General features: G+C 49.8%; 1 protein-coding gene across 10 annotated transcripts in view; it reads right to left on the reverse strand.

The window, feature by feature from the left end:
• Window positions 1–27449, reverse strand: part of FGFR2 (fibroblast growth factor receptor 2) — a 102160-nt gene that overhangs the window by 23273 nt on the left and 51438 nt on the right. For 4 of the 10 annotated variants that reach the window (XM_046026654.1, XM_046026651.1, XM_046026648.1 and 1 more), the window contains 3 exons: window positions 13910–14100; window positions 12463–12610; window positions 8839–9041 (listed from right to left, as the gene is read on the reverse strand). In XM_046026654.1, coding sequence (XP_045882610.1) covers window positions 8839–9041; window positions 12463–12610; window positions 13910–14100 — 542 coding nt within the window. Of the gene's footprint in view, window positions 1–8838; window positions 9042–11100; window positions 11246–12462; window positions 12611–13909; window positions 14101–27449 lie in introns of all 10 variants that reach the window. The other 6 variants (XM_046026655.1, XM_046026652.1, XM_046026649.1 and 3 more) reach the window with 3 other exon arrangements.

Below are 27449 nucleotides of genomic sequence, written 5' to 3' on the forward strand. Positions count from 1 at the left end.
AGCCGAATGTCTCAAGGAGCTAGCCCTAGGATTTGAAGGTGAAGGGTGTTCTATTCGCTCCAAGTGCCATAATGCCAGGTAACCTGAAGCCCAGGCCCTGGGGCCATTCTCTGCTGATGCCGACCATTCGGTGAAAATCGAGCATCTTGTCAACTTTGCTTTCAGAAACGAGTGGGTTGAACACAAGGGATGAAGAGTCAAGGAGCAAAAAAATACGTCCTCGATTCATAATCACATGGCAAAGCTCTTCTCCCACCTCAGGTAGGCAAGGGTTTTCCCGAGTTTTGTCAGTCACCATCATCCTTTTCGGGCTGCATCTGATAAAAGGGTTACTTCTGAAACATAGCGTCCTCCCTGTGCTGGTTTCTGTAAAGGAAAACACACGCAGATCCCCCTGGAAGGCCAGTTTTGATAGTTACTGAACTGTCCTGATACAATCGTGGGCTGCTTGACCACCACCTTATTCTGAACCATGAACGAGCCTTGAGGCTCAAGACTGGAACATGAGGTTTAACATGGTCCAGCAAAGCAGCCCACCTTCCCTCCACCCAGTTCTATACGCTGCACGACTGCCCAGATCAACTGCACGCCCCAGCTGTGCTGATGAGTAATTTTCAAATTAAGATGCCAAAGATGGAACGTAGGTGAGCAAACTTAGTCGGCATGAGTGTTCACAAAGCAGAACCTGAACCATCCCCACTGGGAACCTGAAGATCTGTACTTCCTGGGGCATTTCCTATTTGGAAAACCTTTATTCTCTTCTTGGTAAGCCCAAACTGCCCTTAGCACAGACGGAATCCCAAGAGACACCCAAGAATGGACTGGGAGGGGGAAATCATTTTAGGAACAGGAAGCTGGTTTCAGTATCAAAATCAAGTTGCATGAGATTTTTAAGCCAGAATTTCTATTATCTTTTAAAATGTACAAGAGAACGGGCACCTGGGTGGCTCAGTCAGTTGAGCATCAGACTCCTGATTTCAGCTCAAGTCACAATCCCAAGGCTGTGGAATCCAGCCCCATGCTGGGTTCTCCACTCCGCACAGTCTGCTTGAGGATTCTCCCTCCTCCTCTGTCCCCCCACTCACTCTCCCCCTAAATATATTAATCTTTTTTTTTTTTAACATTTTATTTATCAGAGAGCACAAGTAGGCAGAGAGGCAGGCAGAAAGAGAGGGAGAAGAAGGCTCCCCACTGAGCAGAGAGCCCGATGCCGGGCTTGATCCTGGGATCATGACCCGAGCCAAAGGCAGAGGCTTAACCCACGGAGCCACCTAGGCATCCCTAAATATATTAATCTTTAAAAAATAAAAATAAAACATACAAGAGAACATTTCTGACCCTTTTAAGCAATCTTTTGACAGGGGGACTCCCTCCTAAATTTTACTATGCAGACAGTATGAGCCATGTTATTGTGAGCGCTGTAAATATTTTTTTTCTTTCAAAAGGAGTTGAAGAATCATTAATTTTGGAGCTGAGAGAACCCCATGAATAGACGGGGCTCCAAAAGGCTGAGGCCTCACACCCAAGTGTCCACACGCTCGAACGGCAGAAGCAAGGAGGAAAGCACAGTAGTAACCATGGCGACTCCCCCAGAATCCACCCCTGCCCCCCACTAATGCCGGGGCCGAGGCAGGGACCCCACCCTGGCCGAACAGACAACCTGGAACACCCCTCCAGTGTGGGGGTCCCAACACACTGCACTACACTGACTCAAGGCCACGTGCTATGGACTCCAAAGGAGGCTGGTGTTTTCTGGAAAGTTCTTCCCCATGAAGAGGAAAAGAATCACCATTCACTACAACGGGAACTTGTATTTGAAGGTCACAAGCAACAAGTACCAACCACAGTAGTAAAAGTCAGCCTCGCGATGAGATGATGCAGGCCTCAAAAAGGCCGCGGTCTAACAGATTCTGCCCTCATGACGCTCTCTGCAAGGCCAGCCAGGTGGACTGTTACCACCGGCCCCGCAGGATTTCCAGAATTCCCCATCGGTGCCTGGCGTGCCGGCATTGGTGGAGAGGAGGAGAAACCCAATGGGGAAATAACAGGGGGATATGGTTCTGAGTGAAGAGGTCCTCCAGAATTTCTTCCCTTGTGGGGAGTGAGAACACAGCATGACTTCCAAACGCTCAGGAAGGATATAGATTTCAGAGCGGCCACCTTCAGAGAGACTCAAACAGTTGAGGAATGTGGCAGACTTTGCTCTACCTCAGAAGGTTTTCTTTCTAAGCCATTTGAATTGTATTGCCTTGCCCACGTATTTCTCTGATGTTTTAGAAAAAGCACCTTCTTTAACAAGAAAAACGTGTTTGAAACACGATGACTTGATTTCCAAAATGAGGTAGAAATGACGAGAACACTGCTCTTGTCCTTCCCCTGTGCTGGGTTCTGCAGCATCTCTGTACCCTCCCATGCGGGCACCCCACTGACCAGCCCTGGCCAAGCAGCCTACCCTCGCTTCTCCCCTTCCCCTGCTAACTGTTTACGACATGTGGGACCGATCAGGTGCGGGCCATGTGCCAATTCCCACGCTGGCCAACTGTGAGAGTTTGGGGAAGTCATTTACCCATCCCAAACTAGACTCTCCTACCTGTTAGAAGGAAACCAGGGAAGTTCCCACCCCCAGGGGCACCATGAGGGTGAAATGAGGTCACACCCATAAGACATTTAGTGCTGAGCCTTGCCGCTTGCTAAAAGCTCAGTTAATATTTGCCAAGACCACAGTAGTTTTTCCTAGCGCCTTTTCAGAATCCTGAGCTGCCCAGATCCGAGGGAGCTTATGACCGGCACCTTCCTCTGGGGAACCCAGAAGATCTGGAGCCTCTGGTGGTTTCGAGTGGGAGATGTTAGCTTCCTGTGTGCCCTGTGAAGAACGAAACCCACTGGCATTAAGGGCTGACTGCCTTACTGGCCTGGAAGATGAGACCCTCTGCTCACAGCCAGGGTGGGCTGGGGCTCCAGCAAAGGAAAAAGCAAACCCAAGAAACAAAGGATCTGGGAGTCAGGGGTCGGTCCCAGAGCAGGAGAAAAGCTGGAGCATAAAAACATCCTCGTGACAAATACAGCTCAGAGTGGACTTAAGAGCAGAAAAACCTAAAGTTCTGTCAGACGCTGACTGCTCTGAGGCTCACCTATGACCCCAGAGCGACCTTTGCCCACAAACCCACAGCAGAAGTTCACATTCGTATGCATCTTCCTCCAAACAATCTCAACAAGGTTTTCGTGGAAAGCTTTCAAAATGGAAACCCTTGGCAAACTTGGTTGTTACCGTGACTATTAAAAAACCTGAAAATCGTGTTTACAAAAAGGATTACTTACGAAAGTTCTGTCCAGATTAAGTGTGGAGGTTTAGAGTCAATGTATAAATCTGGAAAAAACTTCTGTAAAAAGCACCAAGCAGGGGGGAAAAAGGTAAGAAAATGCCAGCAGGATGAGAAACTAGAATTCGGTCGCTCTGTCCCTGGAGGTGTTATCTTAGTTTTACCTCCCTGCATGGGACTGTAACTATGGCTGGCTTTGTCCTTCCTCACTCCCGCTCTGCTGCGAGCTGACTCGCTTCCCGGGCTTGGCGCAATCCCCCGCTGGCTTGTCAATGCCTCCACGAAACGTGGCATCTCGCTGGAGCTTCTCTCCTTCCAAACACACCCCCCAAGTCATTCCCACTGCCCACCCGTGAATCTCCTAACACAGCACTATTACATTATATACTGTTCTTTTTTTGCACAAAACCATGATCTCCCCTCATTGGATAGCCTATCCAATTTGAAAATATTCCATGGGTGGCGATCATTAAGTGACAGACAAGCAATAAACGGGAACACCCTAAAATAAACCGCCTTCGCCATCCTCAGTCCCCACAGGCACGTTCTAGCATGTATTTTCAGTCTCTCCTCAACTCCCCACTTTCCGGAATCTCTTTAACACGTGCCATAAATCAGGCTTTTAACGAAATGTGCCTTTTGTATATTTCTACAGTGTATAGGGGAGATTAAGAAAGGAAGTGATTTTTTTTTTCTTTTTAAAGGGCCACCAAGAAATCGTGTTATCTCTGCACACTAGATTAGACTAGATTAGAACCAAGGCAGGGGACCTCACAGAGAACAAGGCAGGCAGAAGCAAAAGGCGGAGGGGGGCGGGTGACGAATGTGCATGCTAATTCCGGGCTCTGAAGCTGTGGGTCCACGGTCCCAAGTCAGAACAGAAGGCTTCAAGTTAACATACTTTTTGCTCTAAGCCCTGCCCGCCGTTCCCCAATGTCCAAACAAAATGCTTTCAGGTTAAAGGTTCAAGGGGGTTCGGGGGTTGGATTCTGTTTCCCTCCGTAACAAAATTTAAGTCATCAGACGAGGTGTTTTTGTCACTCGTCTCCTTCACCAGGTCTCTGCCTCCCCCACGCTCCTCTCTGGACTCCATGACTCAACCCATCAGAGCAATGGCTCACCGGTCCTGGACGGGCTGGTTCTTCTAGAAGATCCCAGGAGCCAAAATCCAAACCAGATCTCACACTGCCCTGTCTCTGGAAGGCTGAGAGGGGAGAGCAGCCCAATGGGGGCGCCCACATGGAAGGGCAGAGTGCAGGGAGCCACCACGGCCAATCTCATTACCCACGTGTATTCTGGAACCAGGGAGGTCTCACTAGACCCCATGATTGACCAAACCATGGAAAATATGCCAAGATCATGGTATCTGGCTGCTAGACAGTGAATGAGCTTCTAGGAGTGGAACCCGCCTTCACGGGGCTCAGTGCGTTTAATAACCATTAGTGCACAGCCCCAAGAAATTGGCTCCTGAATCCCCTTGTACCCAGCCAGCGCCCCCTCCCCCAATCTCCTGTCCCGTTCAGGAGGTCTCTGGGATCATGCCACTCACCTCAACGACACTGTTATAAAAGATGGCCTTGATCCACCTGTATCAGCAACCAAGATGGCAAAACTAAAGTCTCACAAAATTTACCCCGTCGGCCCTTCTCAGGGGCCAGTGGTGGTGGGAGTGTGCGCTGCACGCACGTGTGTCCCTCCCTACCCAGGAGATGGGTTTACCGGTTTATGGCAAAAGGGAAATCTCTATCCTGCCCTCTGGAGACTTCTGGCTCCAGAGAAGGAAGTCGAGGTACTCACTGAAAACCAGATCCACCAAACCCAGCAAAATAGCTCATGCCTCCTGAAGAAACCTCCACTATTTCCTCGCAGCCCCCCTCCACCGACGCCCAAGTGATGCGTGCGGCCCAGGGAACGCGAAACCCTCTCTTGCACACGTGGACATGCAGAGGCTGCCTCCTAACGACTACAGCCGTCCACAGGCAGCCCCAGACACCTGCAGTAGCGCTGACAAGCTCACGAGGACACACTCTCCGGACCGGCCCCCACCTTGATCATGCCGATTCCAGAGGAGCGAGAGCGGGGCGAGCCAGGGGCTGGCATGGTGTCCGAGCCCCAGCACTGAAAGCAGGGAGAACCCCGGTCCAGGGACACGGGGAGATGCTGTGTGCCACCCGTCTCCCCTGCAACCAAAAAGTTCCCCTCTTTCCTCAAGCATCAAAATGCATAAAGAACCATGGGCGCCTGGGTGGCTCAGTAGGTTAAAGCCTCTGCATTCAGCTCGGGTCGTGATCCCAGGGTCCTGGGATGGAGCCCCGCATCCGGCTCTCTGCTCAGCGGGGAGCCTGCTTCCCTTCCTCTCTCTCTGCCTGCCTCTCTGCCTACTTGTGATCTCTGTCAAGTAAATAAATGAAATCTTTAAAAAAAAAATGCATAAAGAACCTCAAAAAACTCCTGCTTCCTAGGACAGGAACACAAGGAATTTCTTCTGAGCTACCCGAGGAAAAAGTATTTTTGACTCAAATAAAATAACACACTGAAATGTCGGTCTTATAACAGTTAAGTCCAGGACAAATTAGTAAATGTCAAGAAGGAAAAACTCACAGAAGGATTAAAAAAGAGAGAGAGAGAAAGAAGGAAAAGTCAAAACACCACTCCTCTTGTTCTAAACAGAGAACAATGATGGACTGAGCTGAGTGAGACGTTGTGTGCTGGGGGAGGGGCGAGCGTCGGGGCCAAGAAGATAACACTCGGACTCCACCATGAAGACACTCAGTGTTCCCTGTGTGGTAGAGGAGGTTGGGCAGATACAGCCTGAAAAGTGGCCTTGCAAGTAACTAGAAAGAACCCATCCTCACGACATCTGATTACAGGCTCACCCGTCGCCAGGTAAAGGCATGCTTGGCATCCCTGTGGTATTTTCTCTGTCATCAACGTACCTGCCGGCCTTTATGGGGTTTTCATTCCAGCTACAGCCCAATAACCCTCTTTTATCCAGATACCTGATAGGCATCTCCTTCCCCACCAAAGGGGCACCCGTGCTCATTGTTAAGAATCACACACCCTTTTTAACACATAAGAGTTGGTGAGGGGTGTCAACATTCCCCCAAATAAATTAATCCCCCAGAGATCTGTTGGCTCCCCTCCCCCACTCCAGGGCATGGCTATTTGCCCACCTTCCTCTGCTTTTCTTATTCTCCTTGACGCTGCTCAAACCAAGACGGCTACATTCTGAACGATACGGCCAAATAACACTGGAAGGGGACGGGTCTTGTCTCGCATGGAACCTGGGTTAGACGAGGCGCTCAGGAAATTATGATAAATAAAGGAAGAAGAGGGAGAAGAAAAGGAGGAAACCTAATGTTCCCCTTGGCTACACAGGGGAGAGTACAGAAAGAATGACGAACCAAGGTGGAGACAAAGAAGAAAGGCCAGTCAGCCAAAGAGAAACGGAAATACAATGACTAGGGCTGAGTCAAGGAGATTGTAAGGGCAGCTGGGTCTTTTATATTTAAGTAAAGAGAAGAGCACTGTCACAGTGGCAGAAAAAGATGATGACATCATTACGGGCCAATGGTCTAGCTACGCCAAATTGCAGGTTTCCTCCAGAAGGTAGCATTTTCCCCCTATTAGAAAAAAAATTAATAACAGAGATGGGAACACCACTCCCTTCTGCAACTCCCTCAGGTCAGGTTCTCAAGACAGTGGCTGGAAGAATGGCCCAGAGGTAACTGGAAAGGAGGAGGGAGGGGGAGGGGTGGCCATAGCCCCCGAAGGTCACTGAAGGCACCACCTGGCCGTGTTAAGGGTCACCTTCAGACTGGATTTCCCCAGAGTCAGGCAAGTGGCCCCATCATTGCTGCTCTGGAAGGCCCCAAGACAACAGCATTGTTGGCGGCAGGAGTCACCCCATGGGCACCTTTATTTCCCTTGCTCTTAACACAGTTTGGGCAACCACCTGCACTTGTCACACACTCCGAATGCCATACTCAGCCTCTAAGAAGAATAAAGAGCTGCTTGATTCATGGCTCCGGAGAAGTCAACAAGGACCCATTCAGCCAGGAGCGTGGAGCCGGGTTGGGAACAGCCAGAGCCATGCCAAAGCTGCGGCTGGCCGACTGGTTCCTAATCCGTGCTAATGCCTGCCCCAGAAAACGTCATCACCGCCTGAAGTCCCGGGGGGGGCTGGGCTGGGATTCACCCAGAGCTTCTCGGAGTGCATTTCAGAATCACCTAAAGACCCACTTAAAATACAGATTCCTGGCCCCATTCTACATCTACTGGATGACAGCCTCTGGGGCTAAGACTGGGGAATCTGCAGGTTTAACGGACGCCCTGTAAATTCCACTAACGCACACGCTGCCACAGAGCAGTGCGTCAGCCATTTGACTTGCTGCCGCCAAAGAATTTCCTTGATCGGAACAAAGTTCCCAATACTTGACTCGTAATTGTCATTCACATCTGCCTCCCCTTCCATGTTCAGGAACACAGAGGAAAGAGTCAAAGCAGGTCCCGTCCCACCCATCTTTGCAGCTGTGGGTTACGCTGTGGGTTACGGCAGAGGCGGCAGGAGGCTCTATCTGGCCGTCTCTCCAGAGCAAGACGACACCCATCAGGAGGGACACACGAGCGAAAAGTGACCACCAAAGGCCAGACACAGGGTTAAGAACAATCTGTTACTCATTCAGTACAAAAATCTTTCTACCACCAAATCCACAGCCGCACTTGCGAACGATTAACAATAACACATAATATATGCGTACACGTCTATTTTAAGAATCAGAGAGGTCGAGCCAAAACCCAGTTACGAGAGACATCATAGTCTGGTTTAAATCAAGCAGTAGTTCAGTTTCATCTCCAGGGCGTAAGTTTCTGACCTTGATGTAAAAAAAAACAGTAAGTCAAAAAACTAGAGTCCTCCCCTTTCCAACTAGCGGCATAAGCCGGTCTCAAAAACAGCATTAGATCACAGGGGACAAAAGTGGCCTGTGATTCAAAAAGACGGTTAGGGGCGCCTGGGTGGCTCAGTGGATTAAGCCGCTGCCTTCGGCTCAGGTCATGATCTCAGGGTCCTGGGATCGAGCCCCGCGTGGGGCTCTCTGCTCTGCAGGGAGCCTGCTTCCTCCTCTCTCTCTGCCTGCCTCTCTGCCTACTTGTGACCTCTCTCTCTGTCAAATAAATAAATAAAATCTTAAAAAAAAAAAAAAAAAAAAAGACGGTTACACTTGAGCCTCGAACACACAAGGGCCCTGCCTCCCTGTGTTATTTCCAGTCCTGCCGATGGGCTCCCAGAGTCTCACGCCGACCCACTTTCTTGCCCTTGGAACTTGACTCAGCGGACCCCATCGATGCACCAGAATTTGACTCTCTGAGCCCCAAACACTAACTGGAGAGCCACGGAGAGGCACGTGGCACACTAAAGCTCGTAGAAGTAGATGATATCGTAGCCCGGAAAGAGAGCCGAGGGCTGGCTGGGGCGTGCGGGGAGGAGTAAATTTCTTTAAACTCTTTATCTACTTTCTGTTACCTGTCTCCGCAGGGGGATCCGCTTCGTCAGCTTGTGCACAGCTGGCTGGCTGCCGAAGTCTGGCTTCTTGGTCGTGGTCTTCATTCGGCACAAGATGACCGTCACCACCATACAGGCAATTAGGAAGACCCCTATGCAGTAAATGGCTATCTCCAGGTAGTCTGGGGAAGCCGTGATCTCCTTCTCTCTTACAGGAGCTGGAGTGGACACCACAGGGAGGAACAGATAAGCAGGCCACAGAGTTAGGACACGGGGTTGATGACGCATCCCGGAGAGCTAAACGAATCAGAAGGTGACGACCATTCCCAACGACAGGCTTCCCAGTGCCTCAGTGCTGCAGAATGGCACGGGTTATGGGCCTGCCCTGCACCGCTCCCAAATGAGGGTGAGTGACCAAGGGCTGCCCGTTGGACCACCAGGGCCCGAGCAGCCACTATCTCTAGCCGCAAAGGGCCTCTGCAATCCAGTGATCGTCATGGACTGGCTGGCTCCAAGACACGAAGGGCAGGCTACGGGGCCACATTCTGTCACACATGTGGACAGAATAGGACAGTTATTCAAACTTGCTAAAAAAAAGAAGAAGAACTGTCTTGCATGGGGATCTCTGATGCAAACCAAATTAAAAATTCCTAAAAATAAACAATACCCACTTTCGCATGTGAACAGATGGAACCTCACTCTTATTTGGGTAAGCCCTTCCAAAGGAAGATGTGACAGGGTGATTTCCCCCCGATGAACACACTTCCATACAAAATGAAATAAATATTCATCTAGTAGGCTGGTCCTCAAAGGTTTCAAATTTCTTGACACAGTCCAGCATATTATTTAACTGAACAAACGAAAGCACTGAATTTAAAGACCGAATTGCCTTTGATACGGAATCATTATATCCATACCACGGAACATTTCTAATATCCCTTAATCAATTACCATTTAAGATTTGTGTTTTCTGGTTATATTGAGGTCACTATGACTTTCCTCTTTAAGAAAACATAGAAACGGTATGACGTGTGCATATCCATGGAATTACTTAAGGTAACACGTTCTTAGATCGACTTAAAATACTATCTGCTCCTTCCTCAGTGCTCAGTGGTCACGGAGCTACAAGCAGTGTATTTCCAAACGGTATTTTTCTCGAACTGCATCCTTAGTGAATGTGCTTGTACCGTCAGGCAATCGGTTAAGAAGGGCCAATTAGGGCCCTGTAGAATGCAGTACTACAAGTAAAAGCAAGCTCAAAGTAAAAGGCATCTCATTGTTTCAAAGCAAATATTCACAGAGCAGACTTAAAACAAAAGGCAAATGGATGCAACGGTATTATTTAAAGCTTATCCATTTTAATCAGAAAAAAATACTTGCAAGATAGTCAAAACTCCCAGCAGCACAGCACAAAATGAAATGATCAATTTCTTTTTACTAGACATAAAAATAAGCATGCAGGTAGGCACTGTACTCTAGAAATAAGGAATTAGGAACTGGAGTGGAACATCATGAGCTAGCAAACCAGTCTAGGCAGCTTCACAAAGGAAATGACAGAGACAGATGCATCAAAGCAGATCGTGGTTATCAGGAGAGGTTCGACTAGGACAGAGATGCTGGTCAAAGACCCAGACCACAGCAGCACGTAGCAACACGGCTTCGCTGATGTTGATTTCTCCAAAGGGCGGAAATCACATCAAGCCCACGTCGGCGAGAGCATGCTTTGCAGGAAAAGCAAACGGAGGGTCCATTTCATTGCAACATGCAGCAAGCCACCGATTCCCAAGGTAGGTAACACACTGCTTCTGTACGTCCTACATGCCAGGGTGCTTCTCCCCAGGCACCCCAACGTACATCCCTCTATTCACGCATCATTGAAAAGGGAGAGTGGAACCACGTGATCAAAGTACGTATGGGATTTTAGTGAAATGGAATTTGAAATGAGAAAAAATTACTTTGAATTTTACAAAGTAATTGCCACGTCTTCCTTCAGAGAACTGCGGATGGGTGAATTTATACATTGACTCACTGAAAATGTTAAGATCCCTTTGGGTTTTAAGGATGAAATTTCACTTGATCATAAATGTGAGTGTGGGATCTCACTGTAAGTGAATTTCCAAAGGCAACATTCTTATCCCCAGGGGATAATTTTCGACATTTTGCAAAATCTTTACTCTGGGATAAAAGGGGCCATTTCTGAGAACAGAAGCTGTGTTAATTTTATAGCAATCAACCCAGAAAAGGGAAAAAACCATGGAGAGAAAGAGCAGTATGTACCTGGCAGAACGGTCAACCATGCAGAGTGAAAGGATATCCCAATAGAATTACCCGCCAAGCACGTATACTCCCCAGCATCCTCAAAAGTTACATTCCGGATATAGAGAACCTCAATCTCTTTGTCCGTGGTATTAACACCGGCGGCCTAGAAAACAGGGAGGCAAGAGAAAAGGCTAGACAATACAGGGATGACCGTGGAGGGGGCCGTGGAACCATGAGGCATCGCACCGGGGGGGCTCCGGCAGGTGCTGGCCAGCAGAAGATTCCGATCGCAGCCCATCCACAAAGCCCACAACCGAGAGACACTGAGCGACACTGAGCAGCTCGCCGCCACAGGCCCGTCACCACACCGGCTTCACCACCTAGACATGCATGCAATCAGACGCATGGAAAAATCAACCCACAGAGATCCCTTCTCTTGGCCTTTGTGTTGCTTTGGATTGAGGGATGGTTTTCCAAAAGCATAAACACCCCAAAAGTCCCAGCTGGGTTCTGGTCCTGTTGGCTGCAGACTCCCACCTTGAGGAAGGCATGGTACTGTCTTAAATTTATTGCGTTAGAGAGCAAAACCCTGGGGACGCGCCCAAGCGGACACCTGACACGTCCTTCCAGCCCTGTGGGCACCAACCAGGGTGGGCTATTGTGTCCGATTTTCACGTGTCACCGCTTTGACTCACGTTGGGTGAAAAAAAAACAGAAGAAAGGACAATCTTGGTAGCAAAGACACTGCGGTTTGTTTTTTTTTCTTTCGATATAGACATTTGAGTGTGAGTTGTGACAAACAGAGAATGGCAGCGGCTGCCTTCAACAGCGTCCACACCCATGAGACGGATTACGCTGCACTTTGGGACAGCAAGGTCAGGGACAGGATCTCCGAAGCACCCATTACGGGTAACCAAGGAAGCGATATTCTGTTGGGAAAATGATTGCGTGCCAATACTTCTCTACCGATTTGGGGCAGAAGGAGGTAGGAATTCTGCTGATACGCCAATGTCTCAAATTCAACAGGCATGCCTGCGTGTGTTTAAAATGCTGACGGTGGAGAGTCATGATGGGGAATGTGCAGCCCGAACAAGACAAGCCAGAAGGAACGACTTCAAAACTGGGTTGGGGGGGGGGGTAATCTTTAGAAGAGAGGAGAGCAAGCACTTTGAGCATCGTGGGCATTTTTCCATGGCTGCTGGCATCCTACCAGCTGCATCACCGAAGAAAGATGATTATGAATATACCAAGGCCACAGAGTCATCCTAGAAGCTGCCTGCAGTTTCCCAAAGCACCAAGTCTTTTCAGCTTCTACATCCAGACTTCTTTTAAAAAAAAAACAAAAAAAAAAAAAAACAAAAAAACACAAAACATTGTTACCTTGCTGTTTTGGCAGGACAGTGAGCCAGGCGGACTGGTTGGCCTGCCCTATATAATTGGAGACCTTACATATATACTCCCCAGCATCCGCCTCCGTCACATTGAACAGAGCGAGCACTTCGGCATTGGAACTATTAATCCCCGAGTGCTGGAACAGACACAGGAGAACAATATAACGGCCAACCAGGAAGGACTTTGCGCTGTCTAGGGTCCCACCACCAACACACCACCAAAAAAACTAACACAGAAAACAACTTCCATTAGGTCTAAGCAGCTGCCTTAACGAGTTGAGCTGTGGGCTTCGACCGTGGAGAGGGAGGGAGGGGCGTGTGATCAAGACCAAGCAGAACGGACCCACGGTTCCCCGGGCTGGTCATCTTTTTCCAGCTCTTTTCATCACTGGGAGTCTCAGCTGGGGAGAACAGCTCACCGGTTGAGAGTCCTGAGTGGGGCTACCTGTCGTTCTACGGGAAGACTGCTCTTTTCTAAGGACGATCTCTTTGAGCGTCTCCATGCAGGAGACGTGGTAGGCAGTGGCTAAGAAAAGGCTGTAGACTTCGCTGCTACTTGCCATCACCGTCCTGAAGAACAAGACAGACCTAAACATTAAAGAGGCTGATGCTGGCTCCACTAGGGACTTTCAAGGAGCCAAATACGAAAGGCAGGGAGAAAGTTTCCTTGTTCAACACTTCACTCGTGCAAAACCATTTTCTAAAGTTGATTGTCGGGGCGCCTGGGTGACTCAGTGGGTTAAAGCCTCTGCCTTTGGCTCGGGTCATGATCCCAGCATCCTGGGATCGAGCCCTGCATCGGGCCCTCTGCTCAGCGGGGAGCCTGCTTCCCCCTCTCTCTGCCTGCCTCTGCCTACTTGTGATCTCTGTCAAAAAAATAAATAAAGTCTTTAAAAAATAAAAAATACAAAAATAAAATTTATTGTCTAAGCCGCAGGTGAATGAATTTCCAAGGCTAAAAGCCTCCTTCTAAAAATAAAACGTGAATTGCTTCGGACAGACGGGTACGCCCATTCAATCCTAACGTTGTATTAAGGGACGGAGACATCAGCATCACGGTAAGTGCTGGTACCTCGCCTCGAGTTTACAGAGCTCTCTCAACGCATACCATCCCGTGGGCTCTGCTAAAGGAGGCGGCATCGCGATCCCCACTTTTATGGACATGCAGCTAAGCCTCAATGCCTGGCTGAGATCTCAGGCCGATAAATAGCTGAATTATTCCGGTTCCCACTCCAATAGCCCTCCGCCCCGTCCCCAGTTCCCTTCTGCAATTTTACTAGCGAGTCTAATAATCTGCTAACCCCCTAACACACTCTCCCCTGGCCGGTCAAATAGGAGAATCCTCTTCTCCCAGATCCAACAGGAAATCGGAGAACCTGCCCCGACGTCCACGACGGAGACCCCTCCGGGTCCCTTGAGATTCAGAAACTCCTCACCTTCAGCACCTTGAGGTAAGGCAGCCCGTCGGGCCCATATTTGCTGCCGTTCTTTTCAACATGTTTGATCCACTGAATGTGGGGCTGCGCGTCGCTATACACTTTGCAGACGAACTCGACGTCACCTCCCACCACGGTGGAGGCGTTGGCCGGCAGTCCAGCTTGGAGGATGGGCCGGTGTGGCGATCGCTCTGGGGGGGATTGGGAGGGAGACGAATAAATAAGTTGTGCTGTCCAGAAGGCTGTTCGTGAACATAAGCCAAAAAGGCCTCAAGTCTGCTGGCTGACTCCTTTGAAATAACACCGCGGCCCAATGTATAACAAAACCGACTTCAAAGGAGACTGCTAGAGCGCGACCCTTGTAAAAAGAATACTTATTTAGAAAACACACAGAAGAACTTCTGATATCTCAAGTTATGGGTTGTCTGTGGCCACTCACCGAACAAGGGGAAAGATTTTACTCTGACAATGGAAAAGACAAACGGCAGGGGACGGGGGCCTCTTCACTTGTCCCCCTTTGGGATAATATTGGAGACTCACTTTGACCATAAGCTTAAGGTCACGAGCAAGGGACAAGCCCAAGGTCACCTAGAACACCAAAATGGCTCTTGTACTCAGTATGTCCCAAAACATCTCCAAGGCGCTCTGAGAAGACCTCGGTTTCTTGTTTGGAAAGAAATACCGAAAGCACGAGTTCAAGGTGATGAACAGACTGGATGAACAACAGGTTTCATCTTTTTACCGTGGACTTCACCCCTTTCAGTCACCACCCACCCCTTCATTTTCTCGATATATACTGAGTGTTACCGTCTGCCCAATGCTAGGTGCACAAGGAGATATTCCTTATTCAGATGTGGCACTGAAAGAAACACAGACAGACCCCAGTCCCCCAATCCTGGTGACGATCTAGGCCGTGTTTCAGGAAGCCCCATAGAGGGCATGTTAGCAATCACTTCCCACCCTCATGTGCCTTGCCGCTCTCTCAAAGCAAAAAGTTCTCAACAGAAGACACCCCTCGTCTTATCCCTGCAAAAGTCCCTCTCCAGTTTCAAGGGGGTCTGTATAGAAACCCTGTAGTTCAAGGTCCATGAGAAACTGCACACAAGTGTCCTTAAGAAACTGGTAACCGAGCAGCCCAGTGCGTGATCCCGTCCACAAAGGCACTAGAATCCCAAGCTGACTACCATCTTCCTACATGGCAGTTCGGTCAAGGGCAACACATACCCAATTGCCCATCCAGCCATCCACAAACATATCATCCCACCCCCACCTTACCTGCACATACAAGCCAGCCTATCTGTCTCCCCGCACTGCAGAGGCCACTGCCTTTAACCCCCGGCCGATGAAAGGAAGAAATCCCGCCAACCCAACACACCAAAGATGCCTCCACTCTGTAACTGAGTGTCCCCATGTGCTGGACTGGAAACAGCAAATTACAACGATAGATATCGAAACCCTTCTATATTTGGGCCTTAAAATAGTATTTGGTGGAATTTGTTGGACACAAACCAAACCACACGTAAATTGATTTTATTGCACAAGCCTGTTGGTCTTTAAAAACTTAAAAAAAAAAAAAAAAAGAAAAGAAAAGAAAGAAATGCTAGTGGGTTACTCTTAGCACATTTCATTCCAGAATCTCCCATCACTTCAGAGACACCTACACTTTCACATTAAAAAGATAAGGATTTCAGAGCCTCCAAAGAAGTCATTCATTTGCGGAACATTACCCTGGAGGCTGAGCAAAGAACCCAGAATGCCTACATTTGTGGGCAGAAAATCTCAAAGCTATGATCTCTTCATGACCACGGCTAACCAGAAACATGACCGGAAGCCTCACCCTTTGGCGGACATGCCATCTCTGCAATTGGCCACGGCAAGCCTCCCGGTCAGGTGTGGCACCCGGCTTGGAGCCGGCAGGGGCAAGGCTGGTTTAATCCCAGCGAGTCCCATCCATGAGAGGAGAACAGAGTCAAGTGTGTGTACACACACACACACACACACACACACACACAGTCCTTACCACGCCTCCTCCCGTGACACCTCGCGGGAGGGGAATCTGTCCTCTGGGCTAGATACTGCAGCCAAGCTCACAAAATCCCCTCCTTTACACATACCTCATATTGACGTAGTTCGCCCTTTCCCGCAGAGAAGTGCATTTTAGGTACCCTTTCATTCCCTGGCTCAGTTTTCCAGTTTTGCGTGCCTGTATTTGTGTGTTTCGAGATAAATATTTACAGTGGACCTAAATATTTATTCTTAGAAACAAAGGCCCTATAAAACCTTAAATGTCATAAGCCAGATCAACTGAATTTCAAACCAAGTTCTCTTTCTTAAACATACTTGTTTCCAATAAATCGTTTCACAAGCAAACACTGTGCATGTAATACCAAATAACGATGCCCTGGGAACAATGAGTGCTTTCATAAGGCCGGCGTCCCTGGCCTGCGCCAGCCTTCAGCAGGGAATGTAGTCCCTGGGATGGTGCTGGCAGGGCCCACTCCAGAGCCGCAGCCTTGTTCACTTGTGGGCAGCGCGCTGCCGCGGTCCACTTATTGAGTTATTCCATTGCTATCCGGACCATTTCCACCAAGGGGGGGGGGGCTTGCAATGGTTTAATGTTATTGCGTTTGCAAATTACAGCGCACCAAAAGTTGCCGCTTGCAGTCCTGAGTGTATCCTTTCACATTTTCTCACCTTATACAAAATAACCTCTCAGCCACCCCCGCGTCCCTCCGCCCTTTCTCACTTTTGGTACAGAAACTGCAAGTCGGGATCGCTCTGTAATCGAAACCTTACACCGTCTTCCAAAAACTTATTACAGCTGCCTTCGGTATAAAATGAAACCTTAGAGAATGTTATTTAAAATGTTTTTAAAAGTCAGTAGGCCTCATGTTTCGTTTCTCCACATCAGGCTTTGATTTCCTTTGCAACCTTATTCTCTGCCCTTAAACAAGTCTGAGACCAGGCCCCAACATCTTGGAAGAGGTCCCGGGATGCCAGGAGCTGCAGAGAGCTGTGCCTCTTCTCAAACCCTTCAGCGATCACTTTCCTGGTGTCTGTCAGACCCGAAAGAACAGTGATCAGCAGCAGGGGGATGACAGAAGTTCCAGCTTCTGAAACACGGTGGGGAACGGCGGGGAGAGCAGGGTGCAGGCAGGAGCTCCCGCAGAGAGGGGACTTCCGTGGCCAGCGCCCCAGGGGCCCCGGAACAGGGCAGTGATGGTGGGCATGAAGACCCCCCCCACAAAGGCTAACACTGCTCTCCCTGAACCTCACCAGGCCCCGGGCAGAGCAAACCCCTCAGGTTTCCAACGCTTGGGGCAACAGGCCGATATGAAAAGAAGTCAATGAATTATCTCTGGGTTACACACTAACACTCAGAGCTGGCCCGTCTCTCTATATGATAACAAAAACTGACAGCCTCTACCAGGAAGGTTTTACGATTTTAGGCAAGGCTCTCTTACTGCGTGTTTAACTCTCAGATCTTACAGAAAACAGACTTTTCTCTTTCCAGGGGCAGTGACATAAATGTAAGGAAAAACAGAAAGGCTGACGAGCAGCTCAACCCCTGCGTCCTTCCTGTGATTTTTGAAGATACATTCTGAGCGCAGCGGGTGGCACGCGGACAGGGTGCGGACCCGAACCCGGTTGCGCACCTTTAAAGGAGCGGCTCTCGGGCCCCTGTGCGAATTCCAGCTTGAGACAGAAGGGAACGAAGCCCAGAGTGTGCGGTTGCTGCCGGTGGGGCAGTTGGCTGCCCGGCTGGAATGAGGTTCCGCCAAACCGATGCATAGTAAACACAGACTGAAGTGCTTTAAAAAATACATTCTCTCCCCGGTGGGTTCGCTTGTGCTCACTCCCTTTGGTCAGGAGCTCCAAGCCAGTCCACGCTCCCCGAGTGGAAGGCCCAGCTGCTCTGAGTCTGAATTTCGAGACTGACCCTCTCGGGTCCTGCTCTGATGCTAGGGGCCACAACCAGAAAAAGCAGGCGATAAACAGCCTGCTTCGCTCCAAGAGGTAATTATTGAGAAAGAGAAAATACCTGAGTGACAAAGAATAAATCTCTGTTAATTGACCACTGAAACTTTATAACATGCCAGTCCTCCTCTGGACATAATAATATGCTTGGCTCATAAGAGATCTACAACTTCAGCTCTGACATAGCAAAGGCCATAAAAAATGTCCACGGAGCAGACAGGCCTCATGCCTACAGGCTCAGTAAACACGCATCCCGGGGATCAGAAGGAGACCAGGTTCTTAAATTACACCTATAAATTAATCAAGCCCAGAGTTGCAGGTTTCCCAGCACACACAGGTCTCCTGAGTATTTTTCCCCCTAAAGTTCAGCAGCGCCTGTCACAAAGAACCATTTCAAAGTTGTTCTCTGGGCAACAAAATACCCAGAGACTCGAATCACGCCAAGTGGCCAGTATTGATCTGGAAACAGCAGGTCTCCTGCTCTGGGGCACCTGTTCATGTAAGGAGCGTAGAGAACCTTGCCTGCTCTGTCCTTAAATTGAAATCAAAATTTAATTACCCTTCCTCTAAAATGGTAGTTTCTTAGCAACTCCAAAGTGCTGAATAGGGAAAGAACGTTCTAAGCGATTTGGAGGACAAGTGAAAACAATGGAGAATTCTTTCTCTAAAGCCCAGCCTTGATTGATTTTCTAAAGAGCAGGTAGTAGTTGCTTTTGCTGCATTAAAAAAAACACACTAACCCAGTTAGCAAGAGGCGATCAAAGCCCTCTGAAGTCCGAGGAGCCCAATAACCTGCCGGAGACCTCGCACTAATTACAATTAGGAGAACGAGTTCATTGCCTTGTCAAGCCTCTACCTGATGCACTCCACACACACGGGACAGATCGAGTTGGGCTCTGAGTTTTGTTTTCCCTACGTTTTCTGCAGCCTCTAGGGATGGGCACAAAAGAAGGTCAGAACTAAAAATGGTCAGTAGGACTGATCTTTTAGAAAGAGTCCGAGTACCAGGAGCGGGCATTCCGACTTGTCATCTTCTAGAACAGATGGGAGTGGCCTGGGGTACTGAGCACCTGGAATAACTTTAAAAAAAAAAGGAAAAATGCCTTTTTGTAGAAGGTCACTGCTGTGTTGCTCTGTCTCTCTGTCCCAAGCTCAGCTGAGTCTCATTTTCCCCCTGCCTGGACATCCGACCCTGAAAGTCTTGCAGAACTGGCCAGGGTGGGGATCCAGCTTCCTCTAAAACATACACAATTTTCCTACAGAGAGAGCAAAAATGTCTGCAGACCAGGCCTGTCTGGGGAAAGCCACAGTGTCTCCCCTCCAGCGCCGAAGTCCCTCAGTGACTTAGGGAGGCTGCACCATGTGAAATGCTAGAAGCAAAACACCACTAATTCCTTTGTGCTTGCTCGATGAGGTGGAGAACGGGGCGAAGTGCTGGCCGTGGTCGGTCGGCCTGGGAAGACCAAAGCAGGTGGAGGCAAAGTGCCTTCCCTAATTAATGTCATCGACTGTGTTATGTGGCTGGGGGCTGAGTGGCTTCTACCAGCTGGGTGTCAATTTAGGTCTTCTTGGGCAGATTACCAGAGCAGAGCTGTGTGTTATTCACACCCCAAATGTTTACGATACCTTGAGCTCTGTGCCTTTAAAAGTTAAACCAGAACTGAAGACTCTTAGGTGACCACAAAGTTATGTCCAAGGGAGATTCAGAAAGGCCTTTCCTCCGGTTAAAGAGAGACGTGGCTTCGGGACAAAGGAAAGTTCTGGGGACAGATGGTGGTGATCGTTGCAGAACCATGTAAATGTATATTTCATACCACTAAACTTCACATTAGAAATTGACCAAAATGGGACATTCTGTTATATATGCTTTGCCGCCATTTTTTTTTTTAAAGGAGACACGGCAAAGGTGACTCTATCTCAGAGCGAACAAGATCTATTTCCAGGGTCACGGAAAACCTGCCTTCTCAATTAGTTAAGTGTATTTACCTTGCCCAGTTTACCGAGAGCTTTTCTCTGTTCTGACACAAAGACTCCGCACAGGGGCCCTCCCTGCCTTGTGCTTGGTTTTCACGCTGATGTAAAACTCAGACGTCAGTCTCCCCGCACTCGCTCCAGTGGCGCTGGGGTAAACACAGCTGAGAGCGGTCACGCTGGGAGCCACGTCCCAGAGCCTCAGCACCCCGCCACTTGCCACAGGGGGTGTGACATCTCTCAGGAATGTAAGATTATCAGCTGGTGTCTGCATAGCTGGGTTCCCTCCATGGGAAGAACATGCTGGAGATGTTTTTCCAAAGTCCCAGAATGAAACATACCTTCCTGCTGGACTCCAGATCAGAATGACTTCTCTCAAACGACCTGCAGAGAAGCTAAAAATCACATCGCTGGGGAGTCCCCCAGAGACGGCAGGACTCAAAATGGAGCTCTTTAGGTTGGAGGTGTTTCTCTGACATCCAAGGGGATCCAATGAGCTCAGCTCTAGAAATCCAGGCCAGGAAAAGAGTCACCCAGGTGGCCAACTAAGGTGTGAGCAAAGCTTGCCTCTTTTGAAACTGCCTAAACACCCACCCAGAGGGAAATGATTAAATAAACTATCTGAGATCCAGAAGAGCATAGGGGTCAGGAATAAGAAGGAAATCAACAACATGTACAGATGTGGGAGAGGTCTTCAAAAATAATGTTCACAGGTTAATCAACTTCCACCATGAAAAGGCCTTCACTCTAGAGGAAGTCTAGAAAAATCGGCCACACCAAACTCTTCGATGCTTTATTTTGCTCCTGGGGTGATTCAAGCAGAAGGAAAAGCTTTCAGCCCATCTGAGCAAACAAGAAATGCCTCCCTTTGGTACGAACTACATGAGAAGTTAAGTGATAAAACCTCGTTTGTTTTCTTAGCGGCAAACTCAGAACTGGACACAGAACTGCTTCTCGATACCCCTTGCTGTCAGCGTCGCCTACAGAGAAGTGTCCCTATAGTCACCCAGCTCACGAGAGGCTCCATTTCTCACTGTCTGGGCTGGGAAGCCTCAGGCCAGCCTGCAGATCAGCACCCGCCTCCCCCCCACCCCCACCGCCGAATATTCGCTGATGGTTTCAACACCCAGAATGGTTTTGTTTCTATTGGCCCAAATGTAAAATGCAAAGGACTTCAGCCCCAGTCCTGAGTGCACACTGAACCCAATAAAATGAGGACTTTCTTGGGGGCGCCTGGGTGGCTCAGTTAAGTGTCCAGCTCTTGATTTCGGCCAGGTCATGATCTCAGGGTCGGAGGACTGAGCCCCATTTTGGGCTCCCTGCTAGGCATGGAGGCTGCGTAAGATTCTCGCTCCCTGGGGTGCCTGGGTGGCTCAGTCAGTTACATGTCTGCCTTTGGCTCAGGTTATGATCCCAGGGTCCTGGGGTCGAGCCCCGTGTTCGGCACCTTGCTCAGCAGGAGAGTCTGCTTCTCTCCCTCCCCCTGCTCATGTGTGCTCTCTCTCTAATTCTCTCGCCCTTTCAAATAAATAAAAGGGACTTTCTTTGTCAAAGAAAGCGCCACAGCCAAATGATCCTTCTAGAATAATATCCAACACCTGTCTTGTGAATACCACTTTCCAGGAGACGTGAGAGGAAACAGGTCCATTTCTGACCTGTTGATTTGTACACTCCTTTGTGATGGAAAGGATTCCTATAGGAATCCTTGTGTGAGAGAACTCTCTTGAGGGGGAGGCTCTGGGAGAAAGAAAGAAAAAGGCGTTCTATCAAGATCCAGAAATCTCCATCCCTGTCTATCATCATCTCACTGTGGCAGCTTTGGGGTCTTCTGTGCTGTGACGTGAGAACTCCGAGAGGATCTCTCAGTCAACTGGGTGCCACCCCCACTCTAAGGGCGGCGTCCCCCACAAAGGCACAAAGGCTCTGGTGACAGTATCATGTGAAACGGGAAGAAAGCTCATGGCATTTCCGTATGGATGTTTCTATGACAGCTGACCCAATACTTCCCAACCAAGATCTTCTCGTTATAAAGGGGACAGAAATCAAAGCTGTGGTAAGTGTTTGGAGGGCAACGCTGAAAAGCACTCGCTTCAGAACTTGCCATGTTAAGAACCACAAACTCCAAATATATAGTCACGCATCAGGGATGCCTGGGTGGTTCAGTCGGTGAAGCGTCCGCCTTCGGTTCAGGCCATGATCCCGGGGTCCTGGGACCAAGCCCCATGTCGGGCTCCCTGCTCGGTGCGGAGTCTGCTTCTCCCTCTCCCTCTGCCCCTCCCCCTCCCCCTGCTCATGCATAGACTCTCTCTCTCTCTCTCTTGCTCTCTCAAATAAATAATAAAATCTTTAAAAAAGAAAAGAAAGTCATGCATTAAACTGCTTTTCCTCTATTTTTCCAGTTGAGCAAGCACGGACGGAGCCGCTATGAAGCTCCAGCACATTCCTGGGCACTGCGATTGCCAGCAGGGCGCGGAGATCCTCATGCCCAGACCACTGGCCCACGCTCAGACAGCAGCAGCTTTCTCCCCACTGCCTGCCCCGACCTACCCTACCACCAGCTGTGGGGAAGAGACCGTCTTCGTACAAAATGCCGTAAGACCGTAACTCATCTGCGACATTTCTACAGCCTCTTTGCCCACACCATAGACTCAATGCCAAAGATGAGACAAGAGATCAGGTATTAGCCGAGCCTTCTCCCCAGCCACCTCGGCCGGGACCCCTGCCAGAATCGAAAGCAATCAATAAGGCTTCCTTCCTCAGCTGTGGGGCAGAGGGCACCTGGTGGCTTGCAGAGAACACAGCAAAAATGCTGACACCGTGAAGTCCTAACGTGCCCCATCCACGCTGGCCTGTGCCTGCTCCAGCCTCGGGAGCCAGCACACGAGATACCACCTGCCCACAAGCTGAAGGAGGGACTTCTGGCTGGTCCTGGTCCTGCAGGAGAGCACTCATTTACGGGTCGGTACCTTTGGGGTGCCGGGGCTACCCACTGACCGGCCTTCTCCCCTTGGAATCCCTGTTGTGAAACAGGTATGAAAATCTGCTCTGCAGTAACCCAAAGCTCATTAAACAGTAGCTCAAAGGGAAGTTTTGAAATCTCTGTCCTGGAGAAAGAGGACAGACCACTCCTTTACCCAGGGCTGCGCCGAGTGCACGTGGCTCAGCCTGGCCATCCAAGAGGAGCTGGGGGACCACCTAATTTGAGTGACTAACCCTCAAGCACATGGTTCTATTACTTAGAAGCACCGACCTCCACCACCTCCTGTACCCGGACAACGGGACGAGGTCACTGCCCCCCCGCTTTACAGACAAGGGACCCGAGGCTCAGAGGTTCCACGCCTTCCAAGGCCATAGCACTGCCCAAGCTGGAAATGGAACATGAACCCCTCCACCACATAATTCCCACACGAACCTCCAGAGTCTCTTCCAGAAGGCGTGGAGTCCCATGAGGACAGACACAGTAGCATCGGTTCGGAAGAAAATGGGGAAATGGCTCCAGGAGCCACAGAAGAGCAGCAACCTGACTTCTCGTCCTACTCAACCCTGCCCACGTTCCAGGGTCCTACAGCAACTACATAAGCCTACTTACGAAGGCACTGGCTGTGACCTATGACTGAGCGCGGCACCCCAGCCCGCTGTCAACAAGGGGCTTCCTATCTGGATTTCACCACCCCAGAGCTGGCACGCGGTACCCGCATCAGGGGAAACACACCGAGTCTTAAACCCAGACCAAGAAAAGGAAAGAATTAGCTGGCAGCAAGAAGATGAAGATGGAAAATCAAAGGGGGCCTGGCCAGGAAGCCTCTAGGTCAAGATGACTCCAGTTTGGAAGTGCCAGGGGCTCTGTGAGGCTGAGGCTGGTGGACGCCAGGGAAATGCACGAGGGCGGCAACTGCTGGATGTGAGCGTCCAGCGTTCAAGGCCTTAAAATCTGTGCATGCACGGTTTCATGTGGTTCAACGTTACCTACTACAACAGCCACCCCTCATCAGACAGAGAAACAAAAGATTTGTCTAGAAGCCCCGGGATGATAGACACGAGGACAGAGAGGGCTCTTCCCCGAGGAGCAAGTGAGCAGGAACGATCCCAATTTTTGACAGTTTCACTAAGAAACCAACCACTTCTTCATTTACCTAAATGTCACTTTTTTCCAACCCCCCCCCCCCCAGTCCCTCTTCTGCTCAGGGAACCACACTGGAGGCTTTGTCTTCCCGGGACAGAGGCTACCCCAAGCAGTAAACAATTTACGCAATTTCTCCTTCTCCCACTGGGGATGGGTGCCAGGTGTCAACCCCGCAGCCAGGCTTATCGGTCCGTCAGTGCTGGAATGAAAGACGCTTCATTCCTCCTGAACACACACCGGAGGGGCGGGGGGTGAGCGCCAGGACAGATTCCTTCGTGCTTTTGGGCTCCGTCCCATCATGTCCGGAGCCCAGTTAGAGGAGATTTATGTCAAGGACTCGCCGACAGCACCCCTGCGCTCTGCCGCTGAGCAAGTCCGGGCTGGTGAGCAGCCTGAGCGACCCCCACCCAGCCAGAGGCGTGTGTGCCCGCTGACTGGCTCCCAACCACCGAGACCCCGTCTGGCACCTACACCTCTTGTCCTGGGGGAAGACAAATCTCTAGAAAGTCAGATTGACAGAGGACAAGGCATGGCCGGTCCAGCAAATCCAGAGGCACCGCTTCCAACCTCCCCTGCAATTACCCTGCAATTTCCCCTGCAAATACCCACCACCAGGTGACAAGCTGAAAACTTATCTCATGGTCTCTGGGATTCCAGAATTGGGACACCCAAAGGGAGAAAAAGTTCATAAATCAAAGCCAAAGGGTCTCTATGAGTGAGGAGGGTCAACTGGTCCATTAAACACTTTCTCTCTTTCTCTCAGTTTGTTGTTTGGAACATAGGGTGGGGGTTTTCAGAGTTCTGCAGCGGTTCCTGCTGCTCCACACCGCGGGACACCTAAACCCGAGACCTCCATGTGCAGTGCTGGACGCAGCATTAATCTTGGTTTCCAGAACATCCATATGGAGCCCCGGGCTCTGGAGGGTTTTTAAGTCCTTGGCAAATAAATCCCTCACCAACCTCCACCACCCCAAACCTGATGTTCCTCAACCATCAGTGGGGTGAGGGGTGAGGCCAGCCTCAGGACCTCGGGGTTCACAAACACACCACGATACTCTTCTGTGACTGGATCAGTCCTGGGACGGCCCTGACGACTGGATTAACCAAAGGGGTAAACCCAGCAGGACGTGAATGGCAGCCCCTGGCCTCTTCCGTTAGTTCCATTATGGCACTCCGTTTATTTAATAAAACCTCTGATGGAGTCTAATGAAAGCTATTAAAAATGCCCTTTAGGGGCACCTGGGTAGTTCAGTCAGTTAAGCATCTGCCTTTGGCTCAGGTGATGATCCTGGGGACCTGGGATCGAGCCCCCGCATCGGGCTCCCCACTCAATCTGCTTCTCCCTCTCCCTCTACTCTCTCTCTCATGCCCTCCCTCTCTCTCTCAACTAAATAAATCTTTTTTAAAAATACATAAAAATAAATAAAATGCCTTCTAACTCTCCAGAGAGTCCAGGTTTGAAGGGAGAAAACCAGCATTTATTGCTGGCCACCTGATGCCAATTTGGTGTTTTGGGTTCTTTTTTTTTTTTTTCCTTTTTAATCTGTTAACCCAAACAGATTCCTCATAACAACTGTAGTGGGTTGAACTGTAGCCTTCCCCCCCCACCCCGCCCCGAAAAAAGGTAAGTCCATGTCCTCACCCCGGAACCTGTGAATGTGACTCTATTTGGAAACGAGGTCTTTGTAATTAAGGATCTTGAGATGAGACCATCCTGGATGGAGGGCACACCCTCAATCCAGTGACACATGTCCCTGTAGGAGACACACAGAGGGAGATCTGAGATGCAGAGAGGAAAGCTGCAGGATGACAGAGGCCGAGACGGAAGTGACATGTCCACAAGCCGAGGGCGGCCAGCAGCAGCGGGGGAGAAGTGTGAACCAGACGCCCCGTCAGAGTCTGCAGAAGAAACCAACCCCACTGACCCCCTGACTTCAAACGTCTGGCTTCTAGAACGGAGACGGAATCAACCTCCGTTGTCTCAACCCATCCCAGTTTGCCCTCACTTGTCCCAGCAGCCCCTGGGAGACAGACCACACCATCACAGGAATGAGCTAAATACCAACATTCCAACTCCCCCGGTGAGACCAGAAGGGCTCAGGAAAGGCGAAGGGGACTTGTCGCCATTCGCTCGGGAAACCCAAGGTCACAGGATATGTCCCAGGTTGTGGCTTCTTGGTGGCAGAGCCGTCAGAACCCAGGGCTTTGGCCTCGTTTCACTGATGAACGAGGGCCAAGACCCACCACCCCCCAAAGCCAGCCCTCTGAGGGGAGCCTGGTTTAGGAGAGTCACAATGACCGGGATGCGGAGCTTCGCGCTAATTTTCCCTTGCCAGTAAATGGCTGAAAAGTAATGGTGTCAATTTTAATGAGGATCAAGCGAGGCTCCTAAAAGGGCTGCCATACACCAGAGCATTTCCCTCGCACACAACAATGGCTGGCTGTTTAATTCCAGAACACAAGAATGTCACTTAAATTACACGGCTTTTACATTAAAGTGCTTATGGGAATGCCTTCCCAAGGAAGAATTTCAATAAAAAGATCTCGCCCATTTTGATGCTTCGCAGTATCTGAACCCCAAACCTATGTATCATAGCAACAAAAATAACCTCTCGAGGAACGTGACTTCACTTTCACTGGGGAAGTCTCCGACGTTCTGGGAGACGCAGCTGTATCTGGGAAGCTTGTTATCACGAGGCGGTGTATTACACTCCGGTTGTGGGCCACCAGAAAATCGGTGTTCAAGCCTGAACGCCTTCTGCTGCCACTTGCTGAGACGTTCAGAACGCCCGCCTGCCAACCCCGTAAGTCTGCATGAGACTCTCGAGCCGACTCAATTCTTATTTTATTAGTGCTTCTCAAAGCAATTACCGGGGTTTTGAGCAAAGATGACAGTATTTCACACCTCCATCTTTCCTGAAAATGTCTTATACTCCACTGACTTTTGGCTTCTATTTATAAAGAGGTTCAAGGCTTGGAAAATTATTAGGGGTTGAGCTTTAATGGATATTCCCAACCAGCATTGTGTCATTATTGGCCCACGTCTGGCTGGGCAATCTCCCAAATTTGTGACATAATCAGGCCTTTCTCTGCATTACTCCATACGCTCTATGCTCCCTCTACATTACACCACTGAATCATATGCTCTTTTCAACAAGACTGATTACCAGGGGATTAACATTAGACAGCACAATTCCATTATTCAGCAGCTCAATTCAAATCCAGCCCTAAACGGTAAGAGAGACTGCAGAGGGCTTCACAGAGATGAGCTGCCAGAAAGCTCAAAAAAGAGTGGTGGGGTGAGGGGCTTTGAATGCTTTACATAACAACTCAACCCAAAACCTGCTAGGAGCTGAGGTGGCCCAGCTGACTCCAGATTCCTGGACCGGTCCCCAGCCAATCCCAGCGAGCCATTGGGGGACCCGTGCAAAGCCAGAATCCCTGGGGACGGCTACAACATGATTATCT

This window comes from Meles meles, chromosome 13, assembly GCF_922984935.1.
Source record: "Meles meles chromosome 13, mMelMel3.1 paternal haplotype, whole genome shotgun sequence".
Taxonomy (NCBI): Eukaryota; Metazoa; Chordata; class Mammalia; order Carnivora; family Mustelidae; genus Meles; species Meles meles.